The sequence below is a fragment of the Phalacrocorax carbo genome, chromosome 1, assembly GCF_963921805.1.
Source record: "Phalacrocorax carbo chromosome 1, bPhaCar2.1, whole genome shotgun sequence".
NCBI lineage: Eukaryota > Metazoa > Chordata > Aves > Suliformes > Phalacrocoracidae > Phalacrocorax > Phalacrocorax carbo.
The window spans coordinates 97,834,178-97,861,677 of NC_087513.1; the positions used below are offsets into that span (position 1 = coordinate 97,834,178).

Here is a 27,500-nt window from a genome sequence, read left to right on the forward strand (position 1 = left end):
TGTTTATTTTCAGTCAGAGGAACACTTAAGCAATGCCTGAGGCATTGTGACCCACTTGGTTGGTAATGTAAGAGTAAAGTGGGTGCCATAGCAGACTCTGCTAACAGGAGTTGGGTATGAGCCCAGGCAGAAGTAAAGGAAGGGGAGAGAAACCGTGTGCTGAGAAAAAGCCACCCTAAATCTGTGGACTAAATGCTGGGTAGAGCTGTACCTGCGGCTTGGTTGAGCTGCAGCTCTAGGCTCCTACACCAAGGGAAAGGAGTTTGTACTGTAAAGCCACACTGTGTTATAATATCTTAAAACTGGACTCCTTTGTTTGACTCGCCGCCTGTTTGAGTCGTGAATCACTGTTTCTTCTGGTCGTTAGTGAAACAGAACTTAATTTGGCTTGGGCACTGTAGAGATGAAACATGATTGGTAATGCTGGATACATTCACTTCAGATGACTTTATAAATCCCAGATGAAATCATTTTGCTTCGTTCCAGCCAAGGCAGAGTGCGGCATGTGCTCTGTAACGAGAGTCAGCCTCACTGGCTGTTGGAGGAGGCCCTGGATAACCCTCGTCTGAAATAATATGATTTCATGAGAGCAGATAAACTGTGGATTTTGAACCGTTAATTTACTTAGCTAATTAAGTCATTAATTGTTTCTTGTTTATGTTCACAGTGGAGAGTTTTAGAAAGTTCTTCCCCCCGAAAAACCAATTATTGCTATGTGATGACTTCTTGATCTCTCATCCTCTAAGAAGAGAGATCCGTAATGAGTTCTCAAACTTGAACTGAAAAAATATAAATATTTAACTGTAAAAAAGAGACTTTTTTCCTTTCAGCTATTAGCACACGCAGGTATTCACCAAAGTGAACTGAAGATTGACTTTTCAATTACATAGAAATCCTTCCCTCTCAGCTGTTCTCTCCTTAATGTTTGTAACATTGATTAAGTGGTAGCCATCATCTTATGAGATAGAAAAGATGGGTTTTTTGGTGACCTTACCAATGATTTTAACCATAAAGCAGCAACATTAGAGACACAGGAAATCAAATTATACATTTTCCTGTCTTTTAAATCAACCCTTTCTTCTGTCTTTTTAATTCCAAGTCATCCATATTTTAATTGTCTGTTTGATTATATAATTATATTACAGAACAGTGTGGAATGTTGAGAGTTGCTAGTTTTCTGTGTCAAGTTGAACATGTCCTGAAAAGTTACATTTTTGGTTCTTCTCTGGGGAGCTCTGCGTTTGAAGTGCAGTATTCTTAATAGAGATTACACAAGCGATATGCCAAGAAAGCAACATAGCGGCAGTTTTAGCAGGATTTCTGTCCCAGTCCTTCACCTTTCATAGGCAGGCAAAAGGCAGAGAGCCAGTTTGACAAGTGGGAGAACCGCTGTTAACTCTTGCCGGGGCCAGCTGCCTGTCAGCCCGCAGCCCTGCCGAGGGGTCCGCAGGCAGCCCCCAGCCCCTCTCCTGGCAAGGAAGGCACCTGGGAATCTACTCAGGCTTCGAGCTTGGAGGATGCGAGGCAACCTGGAAGGAATTAGGGAAGGAGTCTTTCTGTGGGGTGGAAGACCCCAGTGGGGTGAAAAGGATGGTAAATGTTTCATGTCAACAAAAAAAACCTGTTGAGCATGAAACTTGGGTTGAAAAGCTATCTGCTGTCCAGGCTATTTCCCCCTATCTGCTCTGGAGGACCTCAGTCCTGTGGTGCTGGAGAGGGCAGACATGGCGGGTGAGATCCCCCCAGGAGGTGCGGCACTCTGAAGGTCTCCTTTCTCACCCTGGCTCCTGGGAGAGCAGCACCGTTTCTGGGGGACGGTACATTGCGTGCTCTTGGAGGAGGCTGTCAGGGTGAAGCCCATCTCGCGGTGAGTGGGGGGCAGAGGTGCCTGAAGGGGTGGAAACTCTCTGCTTGGGAGTGAGAAATGACCTCTGCAGAAAGAAAAAGCACTGTGAAGCGAGACCGGCGCAGGGGATTCCTGGGGGAGCAGAGGGGAGGGACAGGGCCTGCCCCCCTGTTAGAGAGCACCTTGCAGGGAGCAGGTGAGGGAGAAGCCAGAGGTCACGGCAAAGGAGCTGCCCTCTGCAGGGATTAGCAGCCAGATCCCTTCTCCCAGGGCTGCCCTCCCAGGAGAATAAGATGAAAAAGCATGGCACGGAAAGTCTGTGCAACTGAGACCTGAAACATTGCGGCTGTGATGACTGCGGTTAATTAAATAGGTGGCTCGTCTCTAGACAGCCCCAGACATCTGTCTCCATTCTTCACTTGTTTTTCTGCCACATTTCTATTGGCTTGCCCAGAGTTAAAGCCCAGAGGACTTACAGATGGTCACCATTACTTTTGTCACTTGATGCCATTTCTTTAAAGCTTTTTTGTTGACCTTTTAAAAACAGATGTGTGTATAAAAGATAAATGTTTTAATAGAGCAACTCACTAGAGATCTTCTATTTGGATTTAGATTTAATTTTAGTCTTTAGTGGCTGGGATTTAATTTCGACATTTCTTTTAAGCCAAGTCTCTCTTGTAGCCATATCAGGTTTTCTGTATTTTTTTTTAAATAAACTTTAAAGAATCTCTTTGCATTCCTAGTCTGGCTTCTTGGGAGCTTCAGAAATCATTGCATGCCAAAACACTTTCTGTGTTTTGGATCGCATACCTGTTTTTGCATAGGTTTCTTCGTGACTGCAGGATGCTGGTGTTGTGTGGGCTGAAATTGGGCTATGGGCTTTCAAAAATAACAAGGTTGGACTTTTCTGCTGAAGATTTTATGATTTCGTAAGGAAGCCACAGGGTCGCAGACAGTACTCAGGAGCTGTGACTAGTAACAGCCTGCACAGAGTCAGGATCATAGATAATAGCTGATTATTAAATTATATGGACTTTAAAACTGATAGAACAACAGCAGATGGTTGTGGGGTTTTTTTTAGTCTTCACATTAAACATGAAGTGCCCTTTCCAAATACCTTTTAACGTATTTCTTTTTGAGTTGTCTCTGGAAATTTTACTATAAGAAAAGCCAATTTTGGTCTATATTATACACTTCAAAAATATTCTTAGAATACACTTCTTAACACGGCATTTTTTTCTTTTGTTACTTTATTTGCAGGTCAAAATTTACCTAGTTAACTCAAATTAGCATTGTTTTAACCATCCTGTAGAAGATGAATATGATGCCGAACAGAAGTAACCTCTCCTCCTTTCAGAATGTTGGATCAGGTAATCAGCTAATAAAAGTGAAGTTTCTTTGTAAATGTACTGAGAACTTTCAGAATTCGTTATTGATTTTGGTCCTTTATTTCTGCTGATGCATGGATAAGATCAGTGCTCTGTTCTTAATCCATATCTAACCTCATTTACCAGGCAAAATAAGGCCACAGCTGGATACGCTGGAGCCAGCCAGCCCTTCCCCATCACTTTAATGCCTGGCTGGAATAGATACCAGTGACCCCCAGCTAAACAACTTGGGAAAGGAAGAAAAGGAAAGAAGGGGTGGGTGGGGGGAAATAGAATTTCCTTCTGTGTATCTCCAGGCAGCAAATACTTTGCTAAACAGAGAAGCCTCACACTGTATGCTGAAGTTTACGAGGTGAAGGCTTGGGCTGGCCTGGATGCAGGATGGGTTCAGGACATGCCACAAGCCGGAGCTCCCGGCCTCAGTACCTATAGCTGCATCCAAAGGCAGCATCAGCCAGGATATGTAACGCATCCTGGCATATTCATAAAGTCTCATCCCAAACATTACCCTAAAAATAAACAAAACAAGCAAGATCTGGTTTGTGGGAAGCAGCTATGGTTCAGCTAAACATACGCTGTTGTCCAGTTGGGATTTAACCGTATGATTGCGGGCGCTGTGGTGCTGGAACCAAAAATGCAGAAGAACTGGCATAAGGTATAGTAGAGAAAAGCTGAATCTGAGTGGCTACATGAAGGTATCATGACCTTTTCTTACTGTACTTGTTTGGATTTCAAGTACAATGAACCCTTCATTGCTGTGGTGAACAGGCCTGAAAGTTTCCATGAGCTAACTTGTTTTTTGGCAAAAGCATCCAGTCTTTGTAGGATTAAATGTGCCTTACTGGTGTTGCAAGGGAGTAATAAACAATTATTAATGTCCCATTAATATGTCTGCTAAGCTATTTATATAGGAGCCAGTGGAATTTATGCAAAAGCATTTGAACTTCAGCTGTGTTCAAGTTATGATTTGAACAGTATAATTTTGATATGAGATTAGCTTTCAATGTTAAGAGACGTTTGGAAGCGGGAAGGAGAAAGAGAGATGAGGATGGAAGTTAGGTTCTGTTCCGCAATAGAAGGCTAAGTGTACAAGGTATATACAATATACATTGTGCTTTGTATCTGTGCTCTTAAATAGCTTTTACATCTTATTGTTCTTCCTTATAACACAGTGAATATGATGACCACTTGATCTTTTCCAGATGATTTTGTCTTGCCCTGACAAGAGTTCTGTTGAACGTGGGTCACATTCCTCCTTTTGTTCATTTGAACTTCATCACTGGTGTTGATCAAAAGTTGTGAAAATAGCTAAAAAATTTCAAGTAAAATGTCAAATTATAAGAAACTGTGGTTTCACTGCTCACAGCACTGATAGTTTGATGGAGAGCTCTGTGAACTTACTGGTTCAAAGGCAACTTAGTTGTATCGTCACAACAAATATGTTAAAATTACAGCAAATAAAATCACAGTCAGCATAAAAATATTATATTCCATGTAGTAGTAAACCCAAGGCTTGGTTTTGAAGCTGTAAACTGATGTTTCTGGCCACTACCAGAGCTTGGAATTAACACATGCTTGGTCAGGTCCACTATGCTCAGGGTGTTTGAATTTTTTTGTTTGTTTGTTTTGGGTTTTGTCCCCATTCCCCCCCACCCCTCGTAATGTTGACTCCTTGTATCTTCTGCCTATTCAGTTTCATTATTGATGATGGTTACCTTTGTTCTTAAACTTGTGGGTTTGTTCCTTTAAAATTGAGCAGAATGTGTTGTTACGCATTTAGACTTACCACAGTTTGCTTAGAGGAAGTCTGTGCAACAGAGGTCTATTGAATGATGTCCTAGAGAGTAATTCCAGAGGTTTTTGCCTTGTTAGCAAGGAAGGTCTGAGCAACTAGGACCTGCTCAAAGAATGCATTGCTACCTTCCACTAGATATCTGAGCCTAACGATCCTCAGTGCAATCGGATCGCATCAGCTCTGATGAGGGGTGGGAATCCAAGTTTTGTGTCTAGGTTCACATAATTGTCTGAAGTGGTACTTGGAAGAGGATTAAAGTATTGCCTCTGAGGATTTTTAAAGGTACTTTACTTGTTTGGATGTTAGGTTTCCAGCCGAGTGACAGGCTGAGATTAGATTTCTCACAAGGTGGCTGAAGTCACAGGTCAAATGTGACCAAACCAAGAGTAAATCCCAGATTTGGCCCTTATTTTCAGAAGCAGCGCTCACTGACACTGCAGGAACTGACACTGCAGAGTGCTTATTAGTTCAAAGCACAGCCTAGCACATACAAGGAGCTGCTGTAAATGTTAATGGTGCCATTTCTACATCAGCTGAGGTCGAAGTGCAAGCCTGCTGGGGGTCCTGTTTATCTCCATCAGTGACTGACATGGTCAGGAGCTGAATTAGTTTCTTTGATTTTGGCAAAGTGGGGCTGTAAACTATAGGCTGGAGCTTGACATATCATTGAACAATAACATCCACCACAGCAAAGGCTTTTTCGGTCATTGTCCTCTTCCAGAATACAAATTATAATTCTCAACAAGCATTAGGACCTGGAACGTTAAACCCCTGTCAGTGTTTTTAATGGTCATACGATTTTGTTGTTGTTTTCAATGAAGTCATGGAGCCTAGCATTTTACGTCCTTGAGGTTATCTTTTAACTAAACTGCTCTTTGCAGATGTAGTTACAGCTTTGTATTTTAAGAGCACTGAGCTGAAACACCTTGAAAAACAGGCCTTGGTTTTGTACTTTTCCATGAAGCTTTGCATGACAATCCACAGGGTAAGCAGAAAGGTGACAAACTCCTACTGAGCTTTGAATGGAGCTCATTAGTGTATTGGGGCTTGGGTGCACTAGCTGCACAGGTTAAAAGATGAGGTGGTCCAGAGCAGTATCTTACATTCTGTATACTTAGCCCTGGGAGACCTGTGTTCAGTTCTATACTCTGCTGTCTGCTTTGCATCTTCTCACTGCACCTCAGTTCCTCAGCTGTAAAACATCAGGACAGCAATGCTTCCTTACTTCATGGACATCTTAGGAGGCTTGGGATTGTAAAGGCTGAGCCACAGACTCATGCGATGGATAGGACACCAAAGAAAGAGTCTAGCCTCTTTCTAACTGTTATTGATTTGTAGTATGATTTTGGTGATGTTCCTCTACCTCTTCTTTTTTAGCGTCCATCTTTTGCAAAAAAAAAAAAGGGTGGGGAAGGTGTGCATCCCCTCCTTTGCTTGATGATCTGAGATACATTTATTACAAGCACAGTAATTATTACAAAAAGTGTTCTTTTCAAGTTAATGTGCAGGCATGCATATGCAAGAGGCTACCTACTTGCTAAAACCTTTTTTTTCTTGTTTTCTCTTTCTTACAGATTCCAGTAAGATTATGGCAGAGTATAGCCACACACAAAACCAGATGGAATTACAAAATGCTAGTTTGGGAAAGGATTCCGTGGCAAATTCCCTTGAAAATGGTCTCCAGGATATTATGGAAAACCTCAACCCGAAGAAATATTCATCAAGTCTCAAATTTAAAACAAACGGGGACTATGCTGGCTCGTATTTAACCCTTTCACAACCTATGCCAGTTAAACCTAATCCTTCCTCCGGTGTTAAAAACACACACTCTGTTACCAAAATTCAAGGAGGCAAGCAGTTCCCCTGTGAAAGCCCATATCTTCCAGACAAAAGCATCTCTGTAAAGCATTTGGGTTCCGTATCAGGCATGTCTCCATCCCTCAGTGGGTACAGTTTAGGAAGGACAGACTTTGATATTCATGCCAGCAGAGAAAATGAAAAATCCCTTGGACACATAGATAAATTTCACTATTCGAAGTACAGTCAGAAAAACAAATCGTACGACAATGTCTACTTCCCAGGAATGCTGGAGACGAAGAAGATCTCGGGCTCTCTTCTGACCATGTGGAATGGAAGCTCAGGGAACGAGCTGATGTTTTCACCTGCTAGCAATTCAGGGGCAGCCAGCATGCCTTCTAGCCCAAAGCAAGGCAGGAGGATGAATACTGAAGACAGCCTGGCCATTCACATAAAACCAGTTAAGCACAAGGATGTGATGATGGAGCCTCTGGGTTCACGGCCTAGGAAATACTCTGGTGGATCTCTAAGTCATATGGGGATGTACAGTCGTTCCCTACCCAGACTTTATAAATCAACAGAAAGCCAGCTGATGCCATTAAGTTTGCCCCCCAGAAGCTCTCTGGGTAATACTAAAAGGAAAAAACTTGGAGAAAAAGATCTACCTCAGAATGTTTTAGATGCTGATAATTACCTGAATTTTTCTTCTTGCAGCTCAGGGGTTTCACCACACGCAAACTCTGTCTCTGGGAATAATCCCTACGTCAGTTCAACTCTTAGTGTTCCTGCAAGCCCTCGAATTGCTAAAAAAATGCTTTTAGCACCTTCTTCTCCATATCTTTCTGATGAATTCGATAGACTTGGACTCTTGGGAACAAGCCCCAGTAGTTCTTTCTCCCCACTGGATTTTGACAGGTCATTCTCTGTCCGAAGAAACCTTTCCACCAGTTCCATGGAACTTGACGACCCAGATCTGGAAAGTTACAGGCAGACGCCAAACTCACTGCAAACATCCATGCGAGAGCGGAAGAACAGCATTAGCTCTATTTCGGGAAGAGAAGACCTCATGGACTATCACAGGAGGCAGAGGGAAGAGCGGCTTCGGGAGCAGGAGATGGAACGGCTGGTAATTTTTTCCTCCTCCTCTTAGTTTTTTGTGGCAGTTAGCATTTGCAAAACGTCTATCCCAGATCTAGCCATCAGGAGGGTACAGCAAAGAATAAAATGCTGTGTTTTGAAATTCAAATATTGCTTGCTTCAGATGCCTTGCTTATTATCGCAGTCCATGAAGCTAATGCTTAAATAGCGTGCTGCTCTAACAGCTCGGGTAGACAGTACCATTCAGCCATCTTAAAAAAAAATGTTGGAATCCATGTAAATTGTGTTCAGTCATCCTGTGGGCTCTGTTAAAATGTGTACGTACATAAAACCCACAAATTGCCCTGCAGAGTTCCAGCACTTCTTGTTTTAGATGATGGCACTGTTTTATGGTAAGTGGGTAAAAAAATGACACTCTGCTATAAGCTGCTCAGCCATGTGTGCTGCGGAGTCAGGTATACATTGGTGTGGGGTCAACATCCATCATCAGAGCCTTCCCTGCTTGGTTGTGGTTTCTACCTTCTCAGTATTTTCATTAAAATACAGGCCTCCTTCCTTCCCTCCCTCTCAAAATAGAGAATAGCAGAGGGGGACAGAGTTTCTCTCTTTGTGTCTAGTCAATGTAAAGCAGTGCATAGTGCTTCAGCGTGGGATTAAACTTCATGGTAAACTGTAATTTATGTATTATTGAAACAAGTTTTGGGTAGGAAAAATAAAGGTCTTCAGAACACACAAAGTTGGTTGAAACAGTTTCTTATTGAAACTGTCTCTAAAAGGTTACTTAGTATTTCTTTGAAAAATCTTCGTAATGGCACAAGAGTCTTTGACCCTATTAACAGGTGTTCATATCATACTGATTTTATCATCTGCATAGAAACTGAGGTCATTAGATGGGCCAGTTTGTATTTCTGAGACTTAGGTTTGAGACGTTAACTTTACGTTTGTGTGCTTTAAATCAAATATTTATGTATTTGAGCAAAATGGGGATAGGATATTCTTATACCTTTCTAGTCTGCATGCAGACAGCGAGCCTGCAGGGGAGTTCACTTCCCAGACAGGGGTGAGGTGAAAACCTGTGGGGAGGTGGGATGCGGGAGCAGGGGCTGCCCATCAGGGACCGCTAGCAATGGCCTGGCACCTGTGCAGGGCCACTGCTCCCATTTTGAGCCGTACCTGCGAGCAGGTTCATCTGGATTGTAACCGGTTCAGATGTCTCCCTCCCATCTCACCTGTGTCCTTGATGCAAGTTGTCGAGAAACCTGTTGTTACGTGGACAGGAGCCTGCCTTTTCACCCCTAATCCACTCAGCACTGTAGTCTATAAGATGCACGCTGTTGGTTTGCAAGATGTGAAAATGTTCATCTTTGCCTGCTTAGAGCCAGGGCTGTAGAGTTGTAGAGTCCAGGGCTGTAGAGTCTGTAGGTGTGAGGGGGTGGCAGGCACTGCCCCTCTCCCGCCTCGGTGAGCAGCAGGGAGTGTATGTCCCTGCCTTGCCCCCTTTGCCCCCCAAAACCTCTGCCAGCTCCCCTTGAAGCTGTGGCTTCTCAGGAGCAGGTGCCAGGCTCCCTGGCACGAGGAGGGCCAGCAGTGAGTGGAAATGACTGGGTGGCTTAGGAAACGTTGTGCTTGTGCATGAAGTGGGAAGCATATGCAGAAATGCTGGTGGGTTCGTTCTTCTGCTGCCTTCTCCCTGCTGTTCCTCCACTCCCTTTGGAAATCTGCTGTCTTCTCCCTAGTCCCAGTGTTTTGTGTGCGCAAAGTGGTGTTTACTTCTTATCAGAGGGTTTTCCAGACAGTCATGCTGTAAAACCTGAGATAATAAGTCATAAAAGACAACGTAGTAGAGCATGTTTGTATTTCAAAGAGACCAGCTTTTTTTTTGTGTGTGTGTGGTGAGGGATTGAAGATATGGGCTTGTTTCAGTTCTCAGTAATGCTAAAAATTGTTCTGTTTTTATATTTGGATGTAGTGACTATGTTTTTTCTTCACTATTTCTTTTCTCGCCGGACAATACTTCAGTCAAGTCCTGATTCTTTAAAAAGAGAATTTGCAAACTGTTTTTCCAAACGTGTTAAAGCTTTTGAAAAAAGATAGTGTTTTGTGTGTTCCATATAATTTGAATGTGAAGAAACTTCTTCCTGCTTGAGTTCATCTTCTGTTCAGGATCCTGCTCAATACTTCCCCCCCTTGTTTTGAGCTATCTGGTGGAAGAGTTGAGTATCAGGAGAGTGCCTTCTTCCGATAGTTTGGGGGTCTGAAAAATGCCATAAGTAGGCTTCAAGATTTCTGAGAGGAAAGGAATATATTTGTGTTTTCTAAAAAACAAAATAAAATAAATCCTCACATCAGCTCTTTGTACATTTGGGCCCGTCCTGTTTGTTTTATTTTTGTTCTTCTGAGTGGATGGGTCTATCCAAACAGGGTCTTTACATATCCAGCCTCAGTTTCCAAAGAGCAGTTTTGTCTGGCCCTTGTGAAATGTGAGGTGGACAAAGGTTAGAGATCAGGTCTGTTCAGGTCTCTTTTTTTGGGGTGGCGGAGGAAGATGTGAATAAAAAACCCAATCAAACAAGCACCCATGGATAGCAAAACTCTGTGCTTTGGGTTCTCAGCACTGAGTAGAAGTCCAGATTGAATGGCTGGTAGGTAAATCACAGGGGAAATGTAGTCCTTTGCACAAGTATTAGATTATTACATACTGTGGTTTTTGAAGTAAGGTAGAGAGAAGAAAAATGTAGGACTACTCAGAGAACTTAATCAGAACATAAGCCTCCTTTTTAGAGCATTAGACTGCTCTACAACCCAGCTAATGAAGTGGAGAGCATCTTCATTTGCACCAGCACTGCCTTTGTAGCTATCCTGCTGGCACGGAGTAGTTTTGGGGTGTTGTTTGTTAGCTTCTATTCACCTCTGGGTTCTTTGGGTTGTTTTTTTTGTTTGTTTGTTGGTTTTTTTTTTTTTCAGTAAAACCTATGTACACATTGCAGCGTGTCCTACTATCTGCCCTTGGTCTCTTCTGTTTACTGTCACTTTTTTCTTTTCCATATAAATTATTCTGAGTTTTACTTGTGCTTAGTTCACTTTTTAAGTGACAGAGGCTCCTCTGAAAGTTTGCATTTTGAGCTGCTGCTATGGCCTGTGTCTGAAACCAAATGATCTGCTGTCATTGCCCAAAGCAATAAACAGGGAATTTAAAAAATGGTGCAAACAGTAAAACTAAGTATTGCCGGGTTTTTTTGAATGATTTAAATGTCTGAGTTTTAATGTGTTCCCGTGCACCAAACAGAAAAGACACGTATGTACTTGTGTAGGATTTGGTGTTTCTCTCTCTCTCTCTCGATTTGCCTTTTATGGCGGGCCTCACCCAAACTAGCTGAAGGGTGGTGCCAGCCTCTTCCTCTGCCACTTGAGGAGCTGGGGGAAGGGGGGTTCCTGTTGCTGCCATCCCTGTGGATGTGGTGGGTTGTGGAAGCGGGTGGGATGGAGCGAGGTTGCTGCTGGAGCTTGCAGAGGCAGCAGGCTGGTGGGTCACAGTCTGCTTCTGCTTCCTCTCCAGCCCAGCTGACCGGACATTGCGTCTTGGAGTGGGGATGTTTATACAAGTTTTATGGAAGTAGAAGTCAGGGTTAGCTATTGCTGAAGCTAGCCCAGGGGCCTTATAAACAAGGAAAAAAATTATTACTGTGATCTAAGAATATTCAATGAGATTCAGTTAGCTATTGAATTTATTTTTTTTTTTAAGAGGAAATGTCGCTCTTTTTTTTCCCTATCTGAGATAAAGGCTCAACTGTGGTAGCTGCTGGAACTGAAAGGCAGTCTTTCTCTTCAGCCCATGGGGAGGTCAGGGGTGGAACAGCACAGGCAACATAGTCAGATAGATACTAAGGCCATCTGTTTTGTTTGATACCTGCTCATTTGAATAGCACTGAACTTGATTTTTCTGCTGTTGGTTTTTAGGCAGTACAATCTATTTCCTCTAGATGGTGGTAGGTACTTAAAAATTACATGTGCAGTATTTGTGTGACACCTTCCTTAGTCCAGTTGTCTGTACCGATCTGTAAACACATGTTTGTTAATGAAGTTTTACTAGATGCAAGAATTGTGCTGGGAGAGATTCAGCTTATATGACCGATGCCTGAACGAGCAATAATAAAATTCAAGGAGCTTATTCCATGGTCCACTTTTTCACAGTCAGAAGAGTTAATTCATTAAGTCATTAAGCTTATTCAGCAAGTAGGAAATAATACAGAATATCCCTGTGCCCGGTTTGCATTGATGCATTACAGTTTAGTAAGATGTGCTTATGATAAAGCTTGTGTAAATCTCCCATACAGCTTGAAAAAAAGGTCATATACCTGTTTTATAAATTTATATTGGCACTGTGTCTTTTTATAGACACTCCAATCATAAAGTACCCAAGCTGTATGTAAAAGTGTAAGTGACTTGCCTCTTACAGGAACCCCAGCCAAGTAGACAAAGGCTAGATCAAGGTAATTTTTCCCACCACTAGTATTTGGCAGTCTCTACAGTGTTACAAAATAGCTACTTAACATCAATTTAGTTTAGTAAATCAAGAAGTGCCATATAATGGAATAAAAACCCTGCAGAATGTAACTAATACTGACAACTCAGTAAATTTTCAGGAACATTCAGTTTTACTTGTATTCCAAAACATTTCTGTGGGATCTTTAATAATCAAAGTGTGGATTACATATCCTTCATTTCTGAAGCTGTATGTTTTATGCAAACGAACAGTATGGGCCAGGAAGAAATAATTTTCAGGACAGCTATTCTCTTTTACAGGACTGAAGTATTGCACTGGAGCTCTAGTCTTCAGGCTCCTGCCCTCAGCATGATTTGAAAAGGAGTGTCTGCGTAGGTACAGTAGGGGCAAAAGGGCACTGGTCTGAACAGTGCTGTTATTTTGGAAGCCGATGGCATTTCCTCAGGAGCCGAATATGTGCCTGCAGATATAGGAGCTAATTTTGCAGAAAGTCGTCTGCTTGGTTCCTCCCTGGAAGTGTGCTCTACTACTCCTTGCCACTGATCTCTCCTGCTTTTACCAGTCTTTTTCTTCTGTGCCTGTACTGGGAAGGTAAGGACGAGGCGTGCCAGCCTGGTCCCTATACCCAGTCCTCTGCTCTGAGCTGAGGTGGTCTCTGCAGCACTTCTCCATGCAGGTGCCGCTGCTGTGAAAGGCTGCCGGCACATCGCCTGTGAGAGACGGACGTGAAACACGGCGCTTTTTCTGAATTCTGTGATGCTAGTGGTAACCTCAGAGCCAAAAGACTAACTATAGCAAAACAAGGACTGAAAATTAGAAAATAAATGAAGCTAGAGCAAGAAACTGGTACAAACTGGAGGGAAGGGGAAGATCAGTTGGCGAGCTGTTCTCAGACCCAGTTAAAGTCTAGCTTTGAAATAAGCTTCTTGGTATCTGACAGGTGCGAAATCACCAGCTCCTTAGAAATGCAGGCAGGAAAGAGAAGCCTTTCTCTTGCCTCTTGTCCATGGGGTACTGACTGTATTTGTATGAAATTAAGTTTGGGGAGTTTCTGTTGCTCTGTTCCAGTGTCTTTCTGCCTTTCTCCCCCCCACTCTTTTTGACTAGCTGCTGCTTCAAGCTTTTGCTATGAAGCTGGTGGTTTGCCTGCCCATGAGGTTTTTAAAGAGCAACAGTGGAAACATGCTGTTCTTCAGTAGCTGAAAAGAGCAACAGCCTCTTCTTTGGGCAAAGGGAGCCCTGGCTGCACCGACTAGCCATAATTCTTGTTAGTGTTGGTCACAAAGGATAGACTGCACCTGTATTTTTAATGACGTCTGGGGTTATCCATTTGCTAATGGTACTTATCTAAAAAGCTTCCTGCTTGTCACAGCTGATTAACCAAGTCTTGCCTTGATATCTAGATATAGCATCACCTCTCCACATTTGTAAAATTCATGTACGTGACATGCAGCAGATAAATCCAGGAATCACTGACATGGTTGCTGTTAAAAAAAGTGGGAGGTATTTACCTCTGCTATGTTGGACTATTTTTCTTTACAGTGGGCCAGGGATGTCTCTTAATGTCATTGTTAATCAATAACAGAGGAGGGTTATTATACCCTTATCCCACCCTTCTCCTTCAGCACCTAAATTTGCAGCCATCCATAGGTGGTGTGTAGCTTTGTCAAAGGCAGGAGTGGTAAAACTGCTCAGGCAGAAAGTGTGCAAGACCTGTGTACCCCTTTTTGTAGCAGGAAAGAGATCCACTGAAAATACAAGATGTTTTAGTCTGTTAGAAAGGACATTTTATGGGGAAATACACAGAAAGTCTTAAAAGGCTTGATTCAACACACCCCCCCCCACCCCCCCCCCCCCGAGCTGCTTTTAAACCAATTTCCTTCTTTTGACATACCTTTTTTTCCCCTCTGCTATGTTCAGCATCACAAATAACTTGTGTGGTATTTCTTGCAAAATTATTGACTGGATTTTGCATGTGCTACTGCTTTTGCACTTCTCATTGCAGAGGTGCTTTCCTAGTTTGCTGCTTGACTCGGAAATTTATGCTGGAAACAGTTAAATGCAGGTGTGCTGGAGCTGGAATGAGTTGGCTGAGATGAAATGATGAGAATAGAGCGTATAAAATAACCACAGGGCTTCCTGTCCATAAGCCTCTCAGTACATGTCAAAATAGAAGTGAGAGATATCGGTATTTCTGTAATGTGTCTGAAAGTTCATCAGGAATTTTTTGAAGACTGGCAGAGGTTTTCCTGCAATATTTAAGCTTTATGAGCATCTGAGAGTCAGGAAAAAAAGAATATCCCCCCCCCTTTTTTTTTTCTGACTGCTCAGCAAAGGGCAGGTTTGCAGTGAGAGCCCCCTACCTGAGTGCTTAGGCTGGGATGAGCAGCGCCTGCGCTTTCAAATTTGCCATTTCCTATTATTGTTGAAGGGATGGAGGCTTAGCACGGGGTAACCTGATATACCGTGTTGTTGCAGGGAAGGATGGGACCTCATGTCCCGATGTCGCGTTTCCCATCTATAACCATTATGGCGACTGTATGAAAGGGCCAGCCAGGCCCGGTGCCGACAGGGAGAGCTGCATAATTACCGGCGATCCCAGCCAGCACTTGCACAGCGCTTTAGGAATTGGGTTGCGTGGCCAAAAGGTTTAGTAAGAGGGAGGATAGCGGCATTGGAGGGGTAAGGGAAGAGGCTTAGGGTCTGGCAGTGGTTGCCTGGAGGGAACAAAGCTTTGGGGAGTTATAATTATGTTGATCATTTGGGATTGAAGGATGTCTGCAGAATCTGCTGGACCCATTTCGTGGAAAATACAAGCTAGCAATTGCTGCCTCGCAGCTGCCCAGGGCTCTGTTATTTCAGTGGCTCGTCTCTGCCGGTGCCGTTACAGGAGGCTTCAGAGGAAACCTGCAGTGGGAACCTGGGAATAAGCTACCTGAAGGCAAAATTTCTGTCCTGTGGTGTTCTCTCGGTTGGGTAGTGCTTGGAAACGGATGGGTTCAGAAGGGTTCTCCAGCTCAGAAACGCAGCTCTTAACTGCGGGTGATGTGGGGTGCTGTGAACATGTACTGCGTACGACCAGGCAATCTCTTGGTAGCTGTCTAAAAAGCTGGGTGCTTGTAAACTGGTGTTAAATTTTCATGAAAGTCCAATGGCTTGCTGAAGGGAAAGGGCAGGTAATGCATTGCCCGAACTGCTTTGCTTGATCCTTGTTATCACTTGCTGTTGGGCATAGGGAGTGTTAGGACTGTCAGAAAAAGCTGCTTTGCAAATCCTCTTTGCAAATGTAATGCCAGGTAGGGCTTGGAAAGCGAGTATGTCTGCAGTGGTTCCTGGGGAAGGAGGCTGAGGGTTTTGGTCTTCTGGCTTTCTTTTTAAATACTACTAAAAAATAAGAAGGATTTCCTAGAAAGGAGGAATGAGATCATTAGTGTGGGTATTAATGCCAAGTATGGAACTCTCACAGTGGTCTTTTTTTCCAGCAGAATTTTCAATAGGCTTATGGTAAGCAATTTTTGTTATTTATATTAATTTTCTCCTTTAGCAAAAGAAACGTGAAATTACATAAAAGCGCTACCTCTTAAAAATGAAAAGGTAAAAAAATGTCATCTGAAACAGAAGTTACGGGAAGCTATGCTTACAGTAAAATACAACAAATATAGCTTTCTGATACTTTTAATAGAGTATCATAGAGATCTAGAAATCCCTTGGGAATTAAATGTTTATAGCAACTTGAAGCATGTCAGGTCAAACTGGTACAGATATTCAGATTCTCAAGTTTGAAATATTGGTATGAATTCATAAGGAATTTGAGTTAACTGGTAAATGAAGATTTTCCCCCACTTCTGTCCATTTGACATCTATTGTATTTCAGACGTGATGCGTCATTTTTCTGTTAATGCTCCTAAAACTGTGTGTTTCAAAATGTGGGCTAATTCTCTCCCAAGAAAGGGAATCAAAGTTAACAAAACAGAAAATCCAAAAAAGTCAGGAATGAGCGAGTTCATGGAAAATCTGTGCGATATTTTGCAGCTTGTTAAGAGAATAGCATAAGTGTAAAATGGAACTATTAGTAATATATGTAGTGAGCTCACTGGGCATGTGTACATACAAACGGGGTATGGTTACAACAACCTGAATAAACAATATTAATATTAAAATTTTCTACATTGGAAAGATAAATAAGTGTTAGGACATTTTATTTAAGTAGCTATTCATTTCTGTGAAATGTACTTCTAATATTTTAAGTTCTTCTTCCATGTTAACTTTGATTCTTCATACTGCACTGCAATTTATTTATGTATATCTGTTTATTATCTCTAAGTGCTAGACACATGTGGAACTGGAGAACTTTAATGCTTCACTCTGAAACAAACAAACAAACAAAAAAAACCACCAGTAAACTTTTTTTAACTTCATCTGTACTTTAGCACACGTGTGATGCTTAGTGTTACTTTTTTTTTTAACTAGGAACGACAGCGGCTGGAGACAATCCTCAATCTGTGTGCAGAATACTCCAAGTCTGACAGTGACCCCACTGCAGCTACAACAGTTGCTGATGTCCAAAAAATTAACAAAGAACTCGAAAAACTTCAGCTCTCCGATGAGGATTCAGTGTTCGAAGACTCCCAGATGAATCTGGAAATGAGGTTCAGAAGCCACTTGAAGTCATCTGCAAGCGACTCGGATTTCTCGGAGCTGAGCAACCACAGTCGCAGCACTGCTTCTTTTCTCCCCTCTAGGGGGTTGAGAGCTGACGAGCACTTCAACGAAAGCACGAAGCCTCCACCTTTCGCTGCTCCCGGCTTCCTGAAGGATGCCACCGAATCGTCCTACCTAAGTATCACACCAAAGGTAATGCTGACAGAGTACCAGCCAGGTTTGACTGCTCAAAATCCTCCTCTAGGAGCTGGCTGCCCTGGCAGGGGCCACGGTTAGGATGGCTTAGGAGTGAGAATTAATCTCAGAGCTCATACAATTTAGCAGCCAGCAAATGATCATTTCATTTTCTGTGGAAGCTGTTGGTACTGGAAGATTTTTTTCAGAGGGGTGTACAGTTCAGGAAGAGTTTTAAGTTTTTCTGAGGGAGAAGGATTTGCTTAAACAATTCTAGCTACTTAAATAAGGAAGCTTTCAGGAACCCTGCCTAGCACCATGCTGGGGTGTAGAAGGGAAGGGAAGCTCTGCTGTCTTCTCCCAGCCTGAGGCTCCTGTTTTCTGTAAGAGGAGGGTGTTTCCTCATGGGCAAAGCAGAACAGTCACACGGGAGGTGAAGAGGAGTTGCCTGAGTCAAATTTACTGTCCTGTCTCCTTTCCTGGCGTTGGACCTGAGCCACTTGTCAAATCAGCTGCTGCCTGTCATGGGGCGCGCGGTGGCAGCCAGCCTCCTGCTGCTCTAACCCAACTCCTGCATTTAATAAGCTGCAGCTCTTTTCCTGTGTACTTCACACTGCAGTTTCGTTACTGAAGGGAAATTGTCATTTAAAAAAAACAGCTAAGAGCATTCCTGAAAATTTCCCTCAGCTAGGGCAGCAGCAGCAGCCTCCTCCGGGCTGGGGCAGGGGCCTTTTGTTGTCTTGGGCCAGTGCCTAGGCTCTGGTGTGCCAGACCAGCAGCGCAGCAAATCCTGGTGACAGGCAGTGTGTTAAGTAACTATATTCAAGAGTTAGAACCAGAAGCATACTAAGACCAAATAAAGCCATAAAAGGAGGCTTCTGTTTAACAATTTCACACCTCTTTGTGTCTCTCCTTTTACTGTTATTTACACACTGTATGGGCTTCAGCATGGTTATATGCCTAACATGAATTGTATTTAACCCCTGCTTAGCCTGCTTACGTTGTTATAGTCAACGGAAGTGTGTATGTGTAGAAGAAGAAAGAGGTGTGATAGAAAACCACTTTATCTTATGAAGGAGTATCTCTCTGGAAATCTGTCTGCTGAGTCTTTCAGCGTGAAATTACGTTGAACAGAAACATGCTATTATAGCTTTACTTGGTCTTTCTGTGTGGAAAAGGTAGTAAGACACCTATAAGTAACTGTAGCCTTGTATTTCTTTCCCATTTGTTGCTTTCTTCATACAAGTCAGAGATCCTATTTTAAATCCTTATTAGGAAGCTGAAATCGAAGATGTTGTGTCAGCAATATCCTAACAGGATACCGGACAAAAAGAGGCTTTCCTGCTAGGATTACTAATGCTAATCAAGGAATACCATTCATTCGTACATTGTAAAGGGAGTTCTGCTAAGCCCTGAGAAAAGCAATAACAAGCAACTGTGTTAATGAAACACAGTTCATTGTTTTAAAATATCGAGATCAGGTTTGTCCGGGATAAAATGCCTGCTCTCAGAATAGCCAATCAGTAGCTGAGCTGAGCCTCTTTTGAGCAAGTCTCTGTGGTCCAGTGTTAACGCAAAGCCCTGCACGCAGCCCGCTTCTAATTCTGGTTGTGGACAATGAGCGAGCAGCCTTACCAGAGTAATTGGATCACAAGCCCCTGGGGTCTGACGAACATGAAGAATACGTTTGAAACTCAATACTCTTTGATCTAGCCCTTGCTGGTATAAGATCACAGGTATTTTCTTAATAGTGTTCTTAAATTCTTGGCACAGTCATCTAGTAAGTAAATGGCAATGAAAAGAGCAACATAAAGGGTACTGCTTCCTCAGTGCTACCTGGGGAGACAGAACCAAATTTTGTCCTTATTTTACAGAAGCTGCCTATCTTAATGGCTGGTTAAAAAAACGTCCTATCCTACCATCCTAGCTTTGATTATATGAATAGCTGAAATTTACATAAAAAGCATCTTCATCTACCTGTGTTATTTTTATAAGGAGAAACATTGGAGTTTTTACAACCTAAATAGCACAGCATGTTAAATATTCTCAAAGGTTATGTTTTAATAATTCCTGTAGAACAAGTAGTATTTACTGTTAAGCATAGTATTTACTTCCAATGCCTGGAAGTAAAGTATCGTGTTTGTTTCTCTTGTATACCTTCTAAATATAGAAATAGCAATATAGTAGATAAGAAATATGTAATGGGTTCAAAACCAGCAGTACTATACTTGTCTAAAATGAACACAATATGAAAGGGGGAAGGAAAGACAGTGTTAAACTCTTTTTTTTTTTTTTTTTTTTTTTTTTTTTTCTTCTAATGAACCTCTTGTAACGTGCAACTGCAGATACCAGAATGCACAAGTGATGAGCAAAGAGGGCAGGAGCTCGGTCAACTGGAGGAGGAGCGCATTGTCATACTAAATAACTTGGAAGAGCTTGAGCAGAAGATCAAAGATTTAAATGACCAGATGGATGAATCCTCGCGAGAGGTATGAAATACGTTTTGTTTTTAAACGTCTTGCTTTTTAGGTATGTCTACCTAGCATAAGTCTGATGGGTTCAGCAAGCACATAGGGAACTTGTGGATGTATGCCGCCTTCATATTGTGTGCTTTTTCACCAGGATTAGGCACAGAATCATGGACCTGGCAGTCTCCTACTATGAAGGTTACTTTTCCCCAGCAGGGAGATGGATGTGATGCTCGGATTAGCCTTTCCCAGCTGTAACCGTTATACTCCTAAGTGGAATTAGAACAATCTTGCTTGTTTAATGGTCACTCAATTGATCTACATACCGTGTGCCGCTTGGGAGTTTTATGGTGGTATCTCCTGTGACCGTTTAAAGAGAAAGGAAGTGAGACAACTTCCTTTTAAACCTCCTTGGCTTTGCAGTGGCAAGGCTGTGTTGGCACCCTCTTGACTTCTGGAATCTCACAGTTGCAGACTAAGCTGGCCAGGCATTTGGGTTGTGCTTGCTCCAATTATCAGCAACAGGAAAGAAACAGCTGTTCCAGAAGGGTTTCCTACGGAGCCTGGGCACAGAGAGTTGGCACAGTATCATAACAGGAGGAAGCACAGAGAAGAGATAGAAAAGAAAAAGTTTTGGAAAAAAGAATCTTCAAACTAAAGTTGGTTTGGACTTTACTTTGCTGTGTTTTATTTTGCAGTTTTACTTTCTCGGATTTGTGACCTCTTTTTAACTTATTTTTGTGGCGATAAAACTTATTGTTACCCCCCCACCTTTTTAAAATGTTTCTTTCTTGTGAATAATCAATCACCAACTCGCTCCCCTTCCCCCAGAAACTAACGTGTATCAAGACTACTTCTTAATCTGGACTGCTTCTGAAAGATGTTTTCTGTTCCTAGTTGGATATGGAATGTGCCCTTTTGGATGGGGAACAGAAATCTGAAACAACAGAGCTGCTGAAAGAGAAGGAAATATTGGATCACCTAAACAGAAAAATAGCTGAGCTGGAGAGAAATGTTATTGGTGAAAAGACAAAGGTAATTGAGTTATCTTAGCTAGTTGTGTGCTCTGTTCCCCTTGGTCTTCAAAATACATTTATATGATTAACATATTGATGGAGGTTATTTTATGAAATACTGTCTGTAAGTAAATTCACTTGATAAATATGGAAGAAAAAATAGCTGTCTCGCCATCATCTTCCTGTAACAGTATTGTTAATCCAAGGTATGATTAACAAGCAAAATATAGTATGCTTACGTAAAAAGACCTGACCTACTGTGAAGATATTTTTGATTAATAAAAAATCCATACAGGGCTTGGGTTTGGGTTATCTGTTGTTTAAAAGAACAGTATTAATTGAACTGTTGCACTGCCATCCATTGTAGGTTATATATTTGGAATGGAAAAAAAAAAAACAAAAGAATCCTTTCTCAGAAAAGGAATAGAATGAAAGAAGGCTGTGGCTTCAGAAGGTGGCTTGTGTAGAATGACACATAAGACATCTGTCAAGTACATAGTTTTAAAGCAATTATGTTGGTTTACTTTGTTTGCTGACTGACTGACAATTTTAGTGCTGCAGAACCTTTTCTCTGGCATTAAGTCAAAGGAATTAATTAGTTCTCCTATACAGTCAGATACTTAGTTGCTGTCAAATACACAGCAAATTATACATAAGCATGTATTTGCAAAATAAGATAGCACTACAATAAGATTTAAAGAACAGAAATGGAAAGGGCCTGCGAGATGAAGCTGCATCCCTCAAGCCAGGGAGAGCTCATTCCCTCCAGCAGGCTCTCTGCTGGCCTCTCCAGGCAGGCAGTTCCCTTCGCCACAGGGGATGTGCCACGGCCAATAATATCTCAAGGTCAGGAAGTTTTTCCAGGGCTTTCAGCCAGTAATGTTTCCTTTTTAAATTTCATCCTCTACCTCATAATTTAAACCTGTCACTTGTGGAAATACTCTAGCTAGTCTCTCCCCGTCTTTTTTTAAGCTTTCCAGAAATATCTGGAAGTCTTCTGCATTATTTGCTTTTGCTGAGACAAGCTGCACATTTTTAGGTCTTTCACAGTTCCCATTTAATTCACGTCTTGCAGCTTGCGTTGTTTTATTCTGAGCTTTTTGTCTTCAATTTCTTCCTACCCTGTCATGAGCCTGAATGCTGTTTTGCAGCTGTACTCATCAAGCCCGTGTCTGCGGAGGAGAATGGTGCTCCCACCTCTCTGCCCTGTGGAGTGACAGCACACATCCAGTTTAAGCTTGAACTTCCGTGGACTTCCCTGCATGCGCTTTTTCTTGCTCTCTTGTACCCCTCAGTGATCCTTCAGCTTTCAGTGTTGCCTGTGGTCACGTTTTAAGTTGTCCATGGAATGTGTTTTATACTTGCTTTTTAGTATAAAGATGAGTTTAAAGTTGGTAACAGCAGCCAGGGTGGTGCGAGCAGGTACCCTCCAAAAGGATGCTGCTGGAAGTTTTGGTAGGTAACATATCCAGAAATTCAAGAGATCTTTTGCCTTGATATTTGTTCTCTAGTAGCCTCAAAGTTCAACAAAACTAATGGAAATTTTTCTAAAACCTCTAGGTTGTTTAAATTTCCTTGCAATCATGTGATGGCACATTAGTGTGTAGCAGTCAGAAAATTAAAATGCCAGGTCTAGTTTAAATTTTCAGTTGAACTGAAACATGGAAAGCAGCCTAGAAAAAGCACTTATGTTTTTTAAAAGGCAACTTCACTCAAAACATTTTTTTTCAGTATGAAGCACACCACTAGTCAGATCACTTACAATATTGTACTTGTCTTTTCTTGTGTTCCTTTTTGTTTTTAAACAAACAACAACAACAAAAAAATCCAGCTGTGAGTGTGTGCTTCAGACTCAAAGCCACAGCTCAGTTAATACTGAAATTATCTTTGTAGAAATAAACTCTAAGAGAGCCCACAGGTTTTATTCTGGAAGATGTCTGAAAGCATTACATAAAAATGAAAGTTTAAAAAAGAAATAGCTTTTTTAAAAAGCTGTTTTTTTTAAAAAAAATACAAGCTTCTGTGAACAAGCAAAATATAAAGTGACAGCTCAAGTGTTCTGGAGAAAGCAGTGTCAGCCAGCAAAACAGATGGTGCTCATTGTGTCAACAAATAAAACTTCTGGCTGACTTGAAACAACAGTGTTTTCTAAAGCTTGATTTGTGTGTCTGTACGGTTACGGTTGTACCCGTGCAGATCTGATCCAAGATAGGCAACATCTTGGCTCTGTGGTAGTACAGGTCCGGAAAAGGGGTGCTTGGGGCGAAGTGATAGGTGGTCCTTGTTGCTGAAATAATTTGAAACTTTTGACCTCCTCAGCAGAATTAAGACTCAGGATTTGGCCGGCAGTTGCTACCCTGCTGATGGTGGTACTTGTGTTGCTTCTTGCAAGAACAGGTGTCCCAGTGTTCACACAGTGGTCAGAGTTTTGTCTAGTTGCCTGAATATTTCACCCCTAATAATACCAGTGGTCTTGGTTTTGGTGGTACTTCCTGGCAAGAAGCTGTCAGGTCCCATCGCTCGGACAGTGGTCACATTTCTGTCAGGGTAAGGGAGTGATATCTGAATATGCTGCATGGTGTCGCCTTGAGGTGAGAGGGAGAGTTAATTTCAATCATGAAACGACGTTGGGGCATTAGTGTCATACATGATAGAACTTGCCTCTGGAGCAACTTCAGCATCTCCTGGAATTTGCCACTGATCTCGGCACCTGTTTGACAGGAAACCCCTGCCTGGTTGTGTTTCATCCTCACCCATGCACCTGTTTGAAAACTTGTGAAATTCCTAAAAAGAGAGATCATAAACTACAACCTCATTATTGTGCCATCCTAAGTACTTATAATAGACTGTATGTGGAAGTTTTTGTGCTACTTTCTACCTGACTTCTTTTTAAAACGCACTGTGCATAATTCATTTAGATGAGGACATAAAGTTTTGCCAACTTTTGCACAGTTTTAAAGCCACAGTTTAAAAAGAAGTTTCTAGCCCTTGCAAGGCAAGAGAATCAACTGGAAACGGTACTCGATGGCAGAAGGCAAAGATAGTTGTGAGTTCAGTTTCGGGCTGTGCCAGTGTGCTCTTTGTTGTGGTACAACGTCTCTGTGTCCCAACACCTTGCTTGTAAATCAGGAATGGATTTTGCAGGTGGGTTTGTATGTTGTATGGTATGCTGCATTCTGATCTCATTCGAGTTCTGTGCTCAGCCCTACCTGAACACATGGCAGGACTAATGGTGAGGAAGAAAGAAAGAATCAGTGGGGACGGTGATGTAGCGCACACCCTGTGGTGAGCTGAAAGCGTTTCCCTTGCTTTTGAGTATGCTACCACACACGTTGTAAGGAGCGAAGCAATTAGTGTTGATTTACTTAAGTTTTGGAAATAAGAGCTATGCGTGGTTGCTGTTTCAAAAAGAAGACGACAAAATCTTTCAGCACCGTTACAGAACTCAGTGTATTTCTAACTGTGGTGCATCTCTGCCAGGTACAAGTGCTGACAGGGCTCTGTTGTCCTGGCTGGGGTAGCTACTTCCAGAGCTGGGGAATGGGAATGCTGTTTGGCATGGCCTGTGCTTCCAGCTATGCTGGAAATTGTGTTAATGTATGGAGCAAGGTCTAGCTTTGCCTCCATTGTCATGCTTCTTGAGCACAGCTTACAATTGTCTCATTCTTTGTTTTTATTTTTTTTTAACTACCACATGCTGCATATTTGGCTTTATCCACAGAAGATGATGATCAACTATGTATTTGAATAGCAGCATTTAATTGCAAGTTCCAGTTACGCAGGGACAGCCCTGATAAGTCACCAGTAACACAATTCGCCAGGCGTAGCTTGAGCTTTCCAGGAAAGAGCTTTGCTACAGATATTGACAAAATTACTTTGCAGCCTGCTCTGGAGAGAGCTGAGCTGGGCAGTACCCAGAAACAAGCAGGCAGGTGAGCCATCTCCCTTTTTCCTTGCCACCCGACCCAGCTTCCTGTAATTACCACGGTAGTCATTCATGTTACTGTACTGTAGGCGTACAATAATGATGCTATTGTTTCAAGTGGAACAGCGCCTCATGTCCCCAGTGCTATTTACAATTATGACTTCCTCCCAATGACTCTTCGCTCACGAGACTTAGTTCAGGATTGATGCTTGTCTGTAAGGAAGCTGGAGGAAATGGTATTTGCCCAATTGGACTTGCAAAGTACTTTCTTTTCATACAGTGCTTCCTTAGTCTGTGTAGTTTTAAAACGTCCAGTCCAGCATACATGGAGAAGGATGCTTAATGATCCGTCATGCCTGATGTCTCCAAGTTAAAGTCTGAGGTTGAAAGTAACAACAGAGCTGGGTAAACAAAGAATATATCAGTGAGCATGAATAAACAGGAATAACTGAAAAAGAGTAATGAATTCAGCAGAAGCGCTGTGGGAGGTAATCGTAGCTAAATGGGAGTTTTGGCAGAGAGCTTCAAAACAACTATTTATGTAAAGGTTTAGACTACGTTTTAGGAGAGCGAGTCTATTCCTCTTTTTCTGGGGGACATTTGCCTTATGTCATGGTGGAAATACGTACTCTGGGACTCTCTTATCAAACTGGGTTTCCTGTCCCTTTCTGAGAGCAGAAATCAAGAGCAGCTGGCAGCAGATAACTCATCTTTTTTTGGAATACATTTAATTTTGTCCACATGCTTTTGTGGAAATATTTTTCAGTCATTAGCAGAATATCTCAGACATGCCAAAACGTTTTAAGCTCAGCCTCTTTGCTGAATTAGTACTGCAAAGACTTGCAAGAATTGAGTCAAGGAAAGAGCAGCTGTCTGATGAGCCACCAACAATCAAAGTTAAATATACTGGTGGTCTCTCTTCAGTCCTTTCTCTTCTGGATTCAAAATTCCTGCTGTTGTGTTTTATCCTGATGAGCCTTACAAATTTATGCCTCATAGTATAGCCTTTTAAATTGTTCCTGGTCAGGTTCCAGTTCAGCAAGGTGTAAGTAAGTGTTTTAAATGGATGAGTTAATGTGTCTATAACATTATCGACCTCCGTAAGACACGATATACAAGATGAAGTGTTTTGAGGAATACTTGCATCCACTGGATATATCCACATAAGGATATCCTGTAGAGAGAAAACTAATGAGGAAAGAGATTATTATGAAGCCTTAAGGAGGAAAATCTGAATTCACAAGTTTTCTTTTGACACAGTCATGAGGGAAATAGCAGATGGGTTGTACCACTAAGGGTAATCCTCTTATTGTCATATGGATGTTGAAGACTGTAAAGAATTTAATTTTATCACTGGAAGTTTTTTTCTTCTGGTTTGGATTATTATTTCTTTTTCTTCTACATTCATGAAGGGAGAGGGCTTTAGAATCAGGGGTTTTCTTTTGCCCCTCTATCTGTTCATTAGGACAACACATTGCAATGGGTGGAGAATGGGCTTAGAAATGCCAAAGAACTTGAGTTGTCTTAGGAGCAAGTTAATGTGTGCAACTATTGTGAATTTTTTTCCCCTTACAGCAGAGGGATTGCTTACTCCGATTTAAAAATGCTTTTTAACATTAGCTTTATACATGCATGTGAAACAAAACCATTGAGATCTCTTATACAGATGCCATCACTGTGTACAGTCTGTTATGATGCATATAATAAATTAGTTACCACTCATGCAGTAAAAAGAACTACTGTGAAATACCTTCTTCTATCATATTGCGCTCCTTTTCATATGCCTGGCATATCTTTTTTCCTCTCCTAATGGCTTCTTTCATGAAACCCACAGGAATTTTGTGTCAAATAACTAAATTGTGACAAGTTTTATGCTTCTGTCCTGAAAGAGATCAAGTAATGCAGGAAAAAGCAGTCTGAAAAATAGAGAAGATGAACGCGTACAGTTTGTGCACAGGAGGATCTGTTTCATTTCAGAAGTATTTTTTAATCAGAGTTGTATGTGGTCTGATTTGTATCAGCCATAGCATTGGAAATGCTTTCAATTTGTAAGAGTGCTGGAAGAGTTGGTAGACCTCAAGTTTAACATTTTCCCCATGCGTACCATTTGCCCCTTTCAGCAAGTAACCACTGAAGAGCAGATAACGTTTCCTAGCCTGTTTTCTGTTAGGGAATAGACTATTTCTTAGAAATCCGTGACAAGCGTTAGGCCAATTTTGCCAGTGAGTTGTTAGAGTCAAATGTTCTTGCTCTTCCACTTATTCTCCAAAATGTTTTACTGAACGGACAAACTCTGTAGCATCACACCACTTCCAAGTCGAAAGGAATAATTTTTGTAGTCTGTTCTTTTTCCTCCACTTCTAGCTTTTGCAGTAGATTTTCAAGAAGGGACAGGATGTTCTTTTGGAGCGTAAAAGAATAAAGTTTGACTTTATGAAGATGAGATGGAGAAGCTTTTCAGAACAAAGAACTGCGTGTGCTTCTCTGTACTTCTCAGAAACCTGTGAGAGTTTTGAGGCTGGCCGATTCCGTACTGAGACAGAGCGTGGATGTGTGAGGCTTGGTGTGGGTAATGAGATGTTAGTACCTTAAATGCAATGAGTTGCAGATGAGTTGGACTGAGGAAGATCCTGGAGTACTTCAGACTGGAACATTTAAAGTATAAGAGTCTGTTGGATGGGAAGCATTCAGTTTTTGGGTTTTTTTTCATCATTTATGGCTTGTAAGTTTCTTTGCAGTTTCTCTTCCTTTCTGAAAATAACCCACCTTTTTTTCTTGGTGTTTTTTGTTGGGGGAGTGGGGTGGACAGTGGGATTTGGAAGGTTGT

General features: G+C 41.9%; 1 protein-coding gene across 4 annotated transcripts in view; it reads left to right on the plus strand.

Annotated features, from left to right (window-relative positions):
- PHLDB2 (pleckstrin homology like domain family B member 2) overlaps positions 1-27,500 on the plus strand; it is a 128,370-nt gene that overhangs the window by 63,781 nt on the left and 37,089 nt on the right. For 3 of the 4 annotated variants that reach the window (XM_064468349.1, XM_064468341.1, XM_064468355.1), the window contains exons 3-7: positions 3,107-3,216; positions 6,604-7,952; positions 16,899-17,282; positions 19,610-19,753; positions 20,630-20,767. In XM_064468349.1, coding sequence (XP_064324419.1) covers positions 3,162-3,216; positions 6,604-7,952; positions 16,899-17,282; positions 19,610-19,753; positions 20,630-20,767 — 2,070 coding nt within the window. In that variant the 5' untranslated portion in view covers positions 3,107-3,161. The remainder of the gene's footprint in view (positions 1-3,106; positions 3,217-6,603; positions 7,953-16,898; positions 17,283-19,609; positions 19,754-20,629; positions 20,768-27,500) is intronic. The other variant, XM_064468348.1, reaches the window with a different exon arrangement.